This window comes from Marmota monax, unplaced genomic scaffold (assembly GCF_021218885.2).
Source record: "Marmota monax isolate L192 unplaced genomic scaffold, Marmota_monax_Labrador192_F-V1.1 WCK01_AAM20220418_F8-fsc00148, whole genome shotgun sequence".
NCBI classification, from domain to species: domain Eukaryota; kingdom Metazoa; phylum Chordata; class Mammalia; order Rodentia; family Sciuridae; genus Marmota; species Marmota monax.
Genome location: NW_026693034.1, coordinates 1,978,801 through 1,991,511, shown reverse-complemented (window position 1 = coordinate 1,991,511; position 12,711 = coordinate 1,978,801). Strand labels below are relative to the sequence as shown.

Below are 12,711 nucleotides of genomic sequence, written 5' to 3'. Positions count from 1 at the left end.
TGGAGGTCACATGGGAATAAGTATTCAGGTTTGAAAACATTTCAATTGTAAATGCAGTCCCCAAACCAGCGTTATTTCTGTAAGGTTAAATTCACTCTGGGATCAAGTTGGCATTTCCTACTTGATTGTGGCTTAACGGTTTACAAAAATAAATCCAGGGGGCTGGGGTTGTGGTTCAGTGGTAGAGTGCTCGCCTAGCACGCATAAGGCACTGGGTTTGATCCTCAGCACTTCATAAATATAAGAATATTGTGTCCACCCAAAAAAAATTCAGCATTGTACCCACAAAAATTAAATATTTCTAATTAGTCTCTCAGACAAATAATTTTTACACTGACGCCTGACTCTTGGAGTGAGATGTGTTAAAACTCGTCTGCACAGACTCAAGTCTTCCGGGAGGGAAGACTGGCAGCAGCACACCCACACACTCAGTGCAACCATGCACCCAGAACCAGCGAGGCCCTAGAATAACCTACTGGGCGCACTCGCCAGGACGTGGGACCGGGCGGAGTCTGCACTGAGTCCGCCCCTCCGGCGGCGCCAGGGAGGCAGGGGCGGGACTTCCGCCCAGCGAGGCGCTACTTCCGGGTCTGCGTTGATCGCTGCTGGTGGCGAGCATAAGTGGTTTTGGGCAAGCCTGCGGGCGGGGCTGAGGCCCGCGCGCGGCTGGAGATGCTGGGGGGCGGCTCTGGGGCCCGGGAGGACAAAGCCGAGGGCGCCCGGGCGGGAGCTATAGTCTCGCCGCCCGCTATCGACTTTCCGGCCGAGGGCTCGGATCCCAAGTATGATGGTGAGTGAACCCGCTGCCGCGCGCCGTCTGGCTGTCCCCTGACCATCCGCGGTTCAGTGCAGTTCGGCGTCGGCAGCGGTCGTTTCAGTACCTGGGTTAGTTCAGCTGCCTCCGGGCTGCACCCGGGGTGGCGTGCGGGCAGTCAGGGTAAGGTAAATATTTATTGAAAAAGCTTCTCCGATCTGCTTGTTTGTTTACATTTCTGCTCCTTGGTTTCCTTTTTGCGGACTGAGGCCTTTGGATGGCTCAGGACTTTCAGGTGGCCACTTTCCAGCTCTTACGCTGTGTGGTTTGGTCAGTCGTTGAGAATGATCTTTGTTCTGCAGACTATATGCAGAACAGTTTGGGCTAGGAGACGCAATTTGTAGCTTGTAGTTTTGCATCAGTAATAGAATGATGATTTCTCACAGTGAGGCAGTGGAAATGCCCGTTTTCTTGAGGCTTTTGGTTATTAGATGGCGTTACTTAAGTCAACTAGCATAAAGTGAGAGGTCCTAAAACAAGGACTCTACTATTTTACTGAAAATGCAGGGTTGCTAGTTGCACTGGCAGGGTTGTTAGTTGCTGCCAGTTTTTTTTGGACAATTTTAAAAATTAAATGTGGTATCAAGAATGAATACATTGGGGCTGGGGCTGAAAGCTTCAGTGATACAGCTGGTGTTTAAGCATAAATGAGACCCTGAGTTCAATCCCCAGCACCAAAACGGACAAGGACTCAAAGAAGTTTTAACTATACAGTATTCCTAATAAAATGACTACAGAGAATACACATTCAGTTGAAGCATGGAATAAATATTACTTTGTTGCAGTGGATTTAAAAGTGCAAATTGAGTTGAAAAGGTTTTGGAAAAGTCCTTGCATTTTCATTCCTAATACTGCCTGTAATGCTTTACTACAATGAAAAAAAAAAAAAAAAAGCAGACCGTGGTGGTAATTTAGGTAGAGTTTTACAGAGGAAATTTGTAAGATAACAGTTTTTTAATAGATACATAGATTCCCCCCCCCCCTCACTTTAGGTGGTATATTAACAGCAGCTCAATACTGTGGAACATGTTATGTCATAGGGTAAGCCCCAGCTGTAAACATGCAAGTTTCTTTCTGTGATAAGCGTTTCTGCAAACCAAAGATTACTTTTGAAGGGAGTGATCTTAGATAAACTTTAAAAATTTTTCTTCTCTCTTGTTCTCTTTAAAACCAACATCTGCCTTTGATAAAGTTTTTGTAGGTTTTCTTTTTGTGAGCATAAGGAATACCAGGAGCTAGGCACAGTGGCACACATCTGTAATCCCAATTACTCAAGATGCTCTGGCAGAAGGATCACAAGTTTGAGGCCAGCTTGGGTAACTTAGCAAGATCTTGTCTCAAAAATAAAATGAAAAGAGTTGGGGATATATCTTAGTGGTAGAACACTTGCCTGGCATGCAGGAGGCCCTGGGTTCAATAAAGAGGGCCAGCAGTAAGCCCATGGTTTCATTCATTCTCTTCATCTGACAGTTTTTAAAAAATGTTATTTCAGGGAGGCTGGGATTGTAGCTCAATGGTGGAGTGCTTGCCTAGCATGTGTGAGGCACTGTGTTCAATTCTCAGCATTGCATAAAAATAAATAAATAAAATAAAGATATTGTGTCCATCTACAACTGAAAAAAGAAAAAGTTATTACAAGTTTATCTTCTGGGCTTGTCTTCCGCTTCTCCTGGGGAGATTAAATTAGATGATCCCTTTCCTGTTTGTATACTCCCATCCTGCTTGGCAGAAGTCTAGATCTCGAATTCATCTAGTGTCTATCTTTTTATTTTTTAAATTTTATTAATTTTATTTTTTGTTGTAGTTGGACACAACACCTTTATTTCACTTGTTTATTTTTGTATGTGGTGCTGAGGATTGAACCCAGGGTCTCCCATGTGTGAGGCGAGCACTCCATCGCTGAGCCACAACCCCAGCCCTAGTATTTGTGTCTTATTTCTTACCATTTTATGAGAACTTTACCTCTTTGCTACTTTCCTTTTTCTCTTCTACTCATAACCAGTACTGTGAAATGGGAATCTTTCAGCTTCAGCCTTTCTTTCTTTTCCATTTTACTCATTTGAATATCTTTCCTCTGGTCTTTTAAATGTTGTCCATTTTCTTGAATTATTAAAAGCTCATTTGAAAAATGACCAACTTTTCTCTTTTATTTCTTTATATTAAAAAGTAGAATTTCTGGGCTGGGGATATAGCTCATTGTCAGACTGCTTGCCTGGCATATCCCTAGCTCTGGGTTTGATCCCCAGATGTAAAAAGGTAGATAAGTAAATAAGATAGAATTTTCTCATTGTATAAAATGGGGAAAACTAAGAGTATAAAGAAGGAGACAACCCTCCTATCCACAGTCTTACCACTTTAATGGTTAAGCGTACGAGCCCAGCGTGGTGGCGCTATCCTGTAATCCCAGTGGCTCAGGAGGCTGAGGCAGGAGGATCACTAAACTAGATCCTAAACTAGACTCAGCAAAAGTGAGTGCTAAGCAACTCCGTGAGACCCTGTCTCTACATAAAATACAAAATAGGGCTGGAGATGTGGCTCAATGTTGAAGTGCCCCTGAGTTCAATCCCCTTAAGCGTACATATTTTTAAAAATTTTACCAGGCATGGTGGCACAGCACTGTAATTTCAGGTACTCAGGAGGCAGAGGCAGGAGGATCAAAAGTTTGAATCCAGTTTTGGCAACTCTGTGAGATCCTGTCTCAAAATAAAAAATTAAAAAGGCCTGGGAATGTAGCTCAGGGGTAAAGTGCCCCTGGGTTCAATCCCCAGTATGGGGGTCAGGGAGAAGTTTTTACATTAACAGAATGTTTAGAATATAGAAAGGCATGAAGATTTAAAAACCATAATCTCATCATCCAGAGGCTATGGTTTACATTTTGGTGTAGCTAAAGACAGTTTTTATTAATGATTTCACATTTTAAAATGTTTGTCCAAGAAAGGTAACAGAAATGGATTGATGATTTCCATCTAATTTTGTTGAAATACATTCACAAAGATTTAAAAGTATAAAGGAAAAAAAGGGGTTGGGAGGGTAATTGCCTATACTCACATCCCAGAGGAATACTCACTGTGAACAATTTGATATTTTGGGCTGGGAGTATAGCTTAGTGGTAGAACTTTTGCTTGGCATGGGAGAAGCCCAGGTTTTGATCTCTAGCTCTGCAAAAAAAAAGAGAAATAAAGAAAACAAATAACTAACTAACTAAATAAATAAAAGGAAGAAAGAGAAACAATTTGATATATTTATTTCCAGGTATTTATTGAGAGCTGTATGCCAGTCACTGTCCTCCATACTATATTATATATTTGGAACAGTCAGACTATAAAACAGCATTATAATATAATTTAATTTCTTTTACAAAATCTGTAGCTATATCGTTAAAAACAAGGGGACAGAAATTTAGTCTGTTTTGTTCTTTCCAGCTTTCAAAATTTTTGTGTATTTATTTAACTATAAAGTAAATGCATTTTAGATTTTTGATCAAGGAGGCATGGTGGTGTGTGCCTTGTAGTCTCTACCACTTGGGAGACTGAGGCAGGAGGATTGCATCTTTGAGGTCAACCCTACTAATATGGTAAGACCTTGTCTTAAAATAAAAGATAAAAAGGGTTGGAGGTGTAGCTCAGTGGTAGAGACCCTGTGTGAGACCCTGGGTTCAATCACCAATACTGTTAATGAAACAAAACTAGATGGTATACCATTTGTAGTATCATTTATTTTTGCTCTTTTACAAATAAGACTGTGTAACATTCATACTATTGTTAATTTAGTTTTGTGCTCTATTGTTGAAAAAGATTTGTCTTTTTTATCGTTAGAAATAATGTATAAAAAATGATAGAAATAATACTGTTGGACGCTTATATACATACATACTCCATGTACCTGTATACATACATAAATCTTTGTCATTATTATTCTTTTAAAAATTATTGTTATTATTATTATTATTTTGTGGTGCTGAGGATTGAACCCAGGGCCTTGTGCATGTGAGGCAAGCAGTCTACCAACAGAGCTATATCCCCAGCCCTTAAAATTTATTTTTTATTGATGTGTTATAGTCATACATAGTGGTGGGATTTGTTTTCATATATTTGTACTGTCTGATTATTTCTTCAGAATAAATCCATGAATAAATCCATAGAAGTAGGATTGTTGGATCAAAGAAGTAACGTGGTTAGTTTTTTCCCCTTTTTTCTTTTTACTTTTTTGTATGTTTAAGATTTTTGATACAGTGATGATAGGGAAGGTTATGTTGGCATGTACTCCCACATATAAAACTGTCTCATGTTACCTTCATTAGTATTAATTGTTTTTTTCTTAGTATTGTTTTATAGCTTGCTTCTTTGATTTGATAATAAACCTTATGATTATCTTTCTATACACTACCATTTCTAACTGCTGCATAGTAGTGTTTTGTATATATTTAATTTTTAAAAAATTTTCAGTATTCTAAACAGTATCTTACTGAATGTCTTGTATGCATTTTTGTTGTGCTTTGATAGATCAAAGGTTTGCACTTTTCAAGTTCTACAGTTGTATTGTCAAATGTTGTAAACACTTTCGTATCTCTTGTGTTTGAACATACCTGTTTTTCTTTCCTCCTCTTTTTTTGCCCTGGAGATTGAATGTAGGGCCTTGCTCATGCTATCCAGGCACTCCACCACTGAGCTAACTCCTCCCTATCTCTTTTTATTTTATTTATTTATTTTGAAACAGTGTCTTGGTAAGTTGCCCAGGCTTGGCCTCAAACTTGTGATTTTTTTTTTGCCTCAGGCCCCACAGTGGCTGGGATTACAGGCATTTGCCACCACACCCAGCCATGCCTGCTTTTTCTGTGCCCTTGGCAATACCAAGTATTTCAGGCTTTAAATAGTTACCAATGTGATGAACAGACTCTAGTGCCTTAGATATTTTAATATGTATGTCATTAATTACCAGTTACATTAAACCTGTTAAATTTTAATTGTGCTTTTTATTAGCTTGTGAGACGTCTATGTAAGTTTTATTTCCTTTTCTTGTCATGCATAATACAGACATAAGTACTGTGTCTGAATTTGTGATTTGTATTTTAAGATGTCTTTATATGGGTTGGGGATGTGGCTCAGTGGTAGTGTGTCTGCTTGGCATTCATGAAGGCTTGGGTTTCATCCCTGACACTGAAAATAAATAAATAAAGATATACAACAGTGTTTCTTGCTTTTTTTTTTTTTTTTTTAAGATGTCTTCACATAAGGAAGTTTTTGTGAGGCCACATTTTTCATTTTTTTTCTTTCCCATACTCAAACAACTAAGTATTTATTTAAAATGAATAGCACATCTGCTACAAGAATGTCATGCGGGTGTGTCCCCCCCTACCTACAGATCAGAGAAGAAATTGATAAATAAAGACTGGATTTGAAAATGTCTGGTCTTCCAGGACATTTAGTGGTTGATAGAGGAGAGTGGAACAGAATATTTGAAATGGGCCAATTTTATTTATTTATTTTACTTTTTTGGTTCCAGGGATTGAACCTGGGGCGCTTAACCTCTGAGCCACATCCCCAGCCCTGTTTTATATTTTATGTAGAGACAGGGTCTCTCTGATTTCACTTAGGGCCTTGCTAAGTTGCTGGGGCTGGCTTTGAACTCACAATACTTCTGCTTCAGCCCCCAAAGTCACTGGGATTACAGGTGTGTGCCAGTTTTTGAAGGTATAAAAGATACACAGTCATCTGCCTGCAGGATATTTCCAATTGAATGCATCCACAACTGTTGAGAATTGATGTGTCTCATCTTTCCTCTGACAGCTCCTCTTACAAGTTTTCACACTCATTAATACCTCTTCCTCCCCATTCCTAGTGTTTTAAATCCTGCTCTCAATGGTTCTATAACTTACCTCCTTTACTCAGTTTATCCACATCTTCCCTTGTTTACTTCCTGCCTCCTTCCAGACCACCATCATGGTGTCTTCAAGTATTTTTCCTTTATTATGTTTTTTACCTGTTCAATAATTTATTAAATAAACCATTAGTGAGAACGTATGACCTTCAACTGAAGTGCCAGCTCATCTGTCTGTTTGATCTTGCATAGTGGTGAGAGGGTGAACTTGGGAGTCAGGCTAACCTGCCTGATTTGCTAGTCCTTAATCTCTTAGATCAGTGTCCTCATCTGTAAAAAATGTCTGTAAAAAATGGTGATGGTAACACTTTATATTGTTTTTTAAAAATTAGAAGAAGCTGGGTGCAGTGGCGCACAATTTGGAAGGCTAAGGCAGGAAGTTTGCGAGTTCAAAGCCAGCCTCAGCAATTTAGCAAGGCCCTAAGCGAATCAGTGGGACCCTGTCTCTGCATAAAATATAAAAAAGGACTAGGGATGTGGCTCAGTGGTTAAGTGCCCCTGGGTTCAATTTCCAGTACCAAAAAAGAAGAGATTACACACGTACAACACCTGTACATATGCAATCATGTGTTCACAGTAGTTTCCATCCTTCTTTCCTTCTCTCCTTTGTCAGCCTTCTTTCTTTATGCTTGCTCCCCAGAGGATGGAGGCCATCCTATTCTACACTTGCTTGCTTATTTGCTTTAAAATCATTTTGTTTTTTTCCTTCCATTGTACATATCATTGCTACCAAAACTGTTTCCCTTCTGCCTCATGACATCTTGCTACTGGTCCTCCATCTTATAAAATTCAACTTGAAACTCACTTCCACAAAGCCTGCTTTTCTTAACTCAACTTAGCATGACTACTCTTTTGTTTTTTATTTCTCTTCAGTTAAATAATTTGTATTTCATTAATTGGAGTATGCTGTTTTTTTCATTTTGAGACATGTTTACCAATAATTTTTTCCTTTAAAATTTTTAGAATCTGATGTGCCAGCAGAACTCCAGGTGTTAAAAGAACCCCTACAACAGCCAACTTTCCCTTTTGCAGTTGCAAACCAGCTACTGCTTGTTTCTTTGCTGGAACACTTGAGTCATGTTCATGAACCAAACGTACGTCGATCAAAACAAGTGTTTAAATGTAAGTAAAAATAACTTGATCTTGCTAAGTAAAGCTTATGAAAACACTATATTGTTTAATGTGGGTCCAAGAAACAGCTGGTGTATAAAATTGAGTCAATATTAAGTGTGAATAATTTACATCCCTTAAATTCATATTTTCTTTGGGTAACTCCTGGGGCTCCGAAATTGCATGTAATTGCATAAATAAAAGACTTTTTTTGGTTTTTGTTTTTGGGTACTGGGGCTTGAACCCAGGGGTGCTTTAAAACTGAGCTACCTCCTCAGCCCTTTTGATTTTTTAAATTTTTAGATGGGGTCTCACTAAGTGGCTGAGGCTGGCCTCAAACTTTCGATCCTCCTGCCTCAGCCTTCCGAGGTGCTGGAAATGAGTGTGCCACTGCTCTCAGCTAAAAGAGCATTCTTTCGTATCTGTAGTATAATGTGATATTCATATGATTTTTGAAGATCTGTTTTGATTTGGTTGACATGCAGCTAAAAGAAAATCACATGTATGCATTCTGAACCAGTTCTTGACCAGACCAGAGAACTAGAATAGCTGCATATTGTGTTGTTGAAAATGTTTTTTATTCCTACCATAGGGTACTTGTATGAGAAACTTGAGCCAAAAAGTGAATAGAATTATAGATGATGTTTCTGGTTCAGCACTTTTTTTCCATTTTGCAGTACTGGGGATTGAACACAGAGGTGGTCTACCAGTAAGTTACATCCCCAGCCGTTTTTAATTTTCATTTTGAGATAGGGTCTTGTTAAAATGCCTAGACTGGTCTCAAACTTTCACTGTTCCTGCCTTAGCCTCTAGGGCAGCTGAAATTATAGGCATGGGCCACCGCGCCCAGCTGGTTGTTTATTGACTTGAGACCATTGTAGCTGCTTTAATATCTCCAGTCACAGATTCTGAGGTTCTTTTCTACTAAAAAGGTCTTCGCAGGTCTTGTTTGGTGTTAGAAATTCTCAAACTTATACATTTATGTGGTCTTAGAACTTAATATATTTTAGTTAAAAGATGTTCTCATTTTTGTAAACTTGATGGGACATAAAAAGTAGTAAAAATGTTTGTATAGTGTACATTCATTATTTTCTCAATAAAAGCAAATCTTATACTGTACATTCTAAGCAGTGGCATATGTGGGGGGCATAAGAGGTGATTCTTAGGTTCCAGAACCCTGGTTCCTAGGGTTTATTGCATTAGATTCATGGTATAGAAAGTAAGTTATAATAATGTTGCTGCAGTAACATTGCTTATAGTGAAAACAGATTTGTAATCTTACTGTTCTTTTTGGTGATTGTGGGAACTGAATCCAGGGCCTTGTTCACTGAGCTACGCCCCCAGCCTAATTTTAAGATAATTTTGAATCCCTTATATACAGCATTTTTAGATTACTGAACTTTAAAAACTCTAATTTTTTAGAGAAGATTCTAGTTGGCTTTATTTTTGTTATGGGTCGGGCTATATGGGCAATGACCAAACAAACTCCATTTTACCCTAAGATTACATTTCATGTAAGCAATGCTTCTCCCATGGGAAAGCCCCACCTCTGTACCCATTAAGAGTTACCTAGCACAGCAAACTTGGCAACACAAAATAGCACTTTTTTTTTTAAGTTGTTGATGGACCTATATTTTGTTCATATTTATATGTGGTGCTGAGAATTGAACCCAGTGCCTCATGTGTGTAAGGCAAGCTCTCTACCAATGAGCCTTAATCACAGCCCCAAAATAGCAATTCTTATAGCAATTTTCTTATGTAAAATTGTTCTCTTTGGTTTCTATTTTTCTTGGGCAGTATACCTTGTCAGAGATTGTCTAGATGTTAGTAACTATTCTCTAACTTGTACTGAACTAGGGTCATTTTGACCCATGTCCTTTCTGCTTGCTTGCTGCTATGCCAACCTGGGAATTCCCATGGGAAATACCAGTGTACCCAACGCATTGTCCCACTAACTGCCCAATTCAGCTTCTGTACCTGCTTGCTTGCAGCTGATCAACCTGAATGTGGTTTTTGTCTTATATATATAAATATCCTAAAATGTTCAGGCTTGGGGCTATTCCTTGCAGAGATAGTTATGGGTCCTGCAGGGGCCAGTCATTGGCTGGCTGGCTAGATAAAGACAAAATTTGGACAAAACTGGGACGTGGTATGTTTTCTTAGTGACCTGCCCCACAATAATTTTGTGATTCTAGAATCAAGCAACATCTCAATTCTATAGAATAAATGTTCCTAAATAAATATTTTTGCTGTGATTCAGTTACTTGATCTCAGTGGAGAGTTTTGAGTGTGAACAGAATATCCTCTATGATATCTGTATTTCTCATGAGTAAAAGCCAGGGCATCTCTGTAGAAACTTCTTTTTCTGAAGAGCCTGGTATTTGGACTATATATACATCTACTGTGCTCTTTGCATGTTAGCTTAAGATGTTCTGTAACAGAAAAGAACAGTTAATACTCACTTCTGTTGTTACTTCTTATGTTTTTTTCTCCTATCTCTATTATCTTATTGCCTATCAACAAAATGTAATGTGTGAAGATTTTACATTTTTTTCTTGCCCCCCCCCCATCTTTTTAATGGAACTTAGTACTTCAATGACTAGGCATGTAAGCATAGCATACTTGGCAACACAAAATAGCAAATGACTACAGTTTAAGATGGTAGTAATTACAAATGTGTTCTTGATCAGTTAATGTACCTGTTGCTCCCCGGTTTGAGAATCAATCTTCAAGCCATTTTATTAATGCAAAATCTTCGTTTTGCATGTTCTTCTTTTATAGTACTCTGTGAGACCTTTATCAAAATGGGGCTGCTGTCTTCTTTCACCTGCAGTGATGAGTTTAGCTCATTGAGACTACATCACAACAGAGCTATTACTCATTTAATGAGGTCTGCCAAAGAGCGAGTTCGCCAGGTAAGCCCTAATGGGTGTGCTCTGTGTATGAAAAAAATAGAGAACTAAATTTTAAAGCATTATGAAATTCTAATTACATGTCAGGTTTTTTAAAATATAAACTTTGCTTATTCAGCAACATTTAAGAAATATTATGTGTTAGACTCTTTGAGGTGCTGAGGTAAAATCATTGAACAAAATAGATCAAAATCCCTGCCCTCATGGAGATTATATTTGGATGAGAGGGCAGAAAACAATAGGAAAAAATATAAAAATATATGAGGTGTTAGGTGGTGTTAATATAAAAGACAAACATAAGGAAGTGAAAGGGCTTTGGAGATGTTGGGAGGGGCTGTGTAACTTTCACATAGGGTGGCCAGGGAGGGCCTCACTGACACAATGTTAAAGTCAAGAGTTGAAGGTGAGAGAATGAACTATGCAGATATGTAGAAGAAGATCATTCCAAGCAGAGGAACAGTGTAGGAGGGTCCCATGGTGGGTATGCAAGTGGCAGTGTGCTGAGGCTGGGAGTGAGGGACTGAAAGGCATCCCTATGGCTGGAGTAGAGTGAGCAAAGGGGAGAATTTAGAGGGAACACCTAAATTCAGGGAAAGAAAGGAGTGGAGGGGACAGATGAAGTAGGACCTTGAGACCATTTTTTTTTAAAAAATATTTTTTTAAGTTATTGATGGACCTTTATTTTATTCATTTATATGTGGTGCTGAGAATTGAACCCAGTGGCTCACACGTGCTATTTATTTATTTATTTATTTATTTATTTTTTGAGAGAGAATTTTTAATATTTATTTTTTAGTTTTTGGCGGACACAACATCTTTGTTTGTATGTGGTGCTGAGGATCGAACCTGGGCCGCACGCATGCCAGGCAAGCGTGCTACCGCTTGAGACACATCCCTAGCCCTTGAGACCATTTTAATGGGCTTGGTTTTTACTCAGAATAAGATGGGACACATTGCAATTTTTTGAGCATAGGAGTGACATAATGTGATTTACATTTTATTATTTATTTATTTTTTTTGGTACCAGGAATTGAACTCAGGAGCATTCAACCAATGAGCCCCAGCTGAGACAGAAGAGTCACAAGTTAAAGCCAGCCTCAGCAATTTAGTTGAAATCCTAAGCAATTTACTGAGACCCTGGTCTCAAAAAAAGTAATAAAAAAGGGCTGGGGATGTTGCTCAGTGGTTAAGCATCATTGGATTTGATCTCTGGTATTCTGATCCCCACCCATCGCCAAAAGTTGTTTTTGGTTTTGTTTTCAATATTGTTTTGAGTATTTGGGGCTATAAATGTGACATTGAATTTTGAAAGATTGCATATTTCAAACTTTTCAAAACGGTTTTTTAAAAGTACTTTTTTTGTTTCAGGATCCTTGTGAGGATAATTCTTATATGCAGAAGATCAGGTATGTGTTAAGTACTTCTTTGATTATGCACAGACTAAACTATTCAAAAGAAATCAGTATTAATTTGAGAGTTAAAAAATAATGTTGTTAGGGTAGTTTGTGAATTTTTCTTTTTGGAACCTGGAATTGAACCCAGGGGTGCTTAACCATTGAGCCACATCCCCAGCTCTTTTTTTGTTGTTTTGAGACAGAGTCTTGCTAAGTTGCCTAGTGCCTCACTGAGTTGCTGAGGCTGGCCTGGAACTTTCCATCCTCATGCTGCAGCTTCCTAGGCTGCTGGGATTACAGGCGTGCTCCACTGCACTAGGATAGTTAATGACAATTTAAGACTGTGTTGTTAGCGCTTAGTCCTGCTCCAGGACTTGCTTTCTCATTTCTTTCCTCTTCCAACTCTTGTCCCCATTGAGTGTGGATTCTGTTAAGCCCCACTGTTAATTCACCTTATTGATACCCCATCTCTTTTAGGGAACATCTGTTTACAAAATATTTAAAATCTATGTCTGGTCTGCATTGTAATTTAAATAAATTTGTTACTGAGTTTACCTAATCAATTACTGTCCAGTAACCTTCCTTAGGATTTCTGTTGTAAAAC

The 12,711-nt window shown here is 38.6% G+C and overlaps 1 protein-coding gene across 3 annotated transcripts in view; it reads left to right on the top strand.

Annotated features, from left to right (window-relative positions):
* Positions 1-574: 574 nt before the first annotated feature.
* Eif2ak1 (eukaryotic translation initiation factor 2 alpha kinase 1) overlaps positions 575-12,711 on the top strand; it is a 37,915-nt gene continuing 25,778 nt past the window's right edge. The window contains exons 1-4 of one of the 3 annotated variants that reach the window (XM_046453708.2): positions 575-790; positions 7,655-7,813; positions 10,583-10,716; positions 12,082-12,119. In XM_046453708.2, the coding sequence (XP_046309664.1) occupies positions 673-790; positions 7,655-7,813; positions 10,583-10,716; positions 12,082-12,119 (449 nt within the window). In that variant the 5' untranslated portion in view covers positions 575-672. Of the gene's footprint in view, positions 791-4,930; positions 4,988-7,654; positions 7,814-10,582; positions 10,717-12,081; positions 12,120-12,711 lie in introns of all 3 variants that reach the window. The other 2 variants (XM_058582443.1, XM_058582442.1) reach the window with 2 other exon arrangements.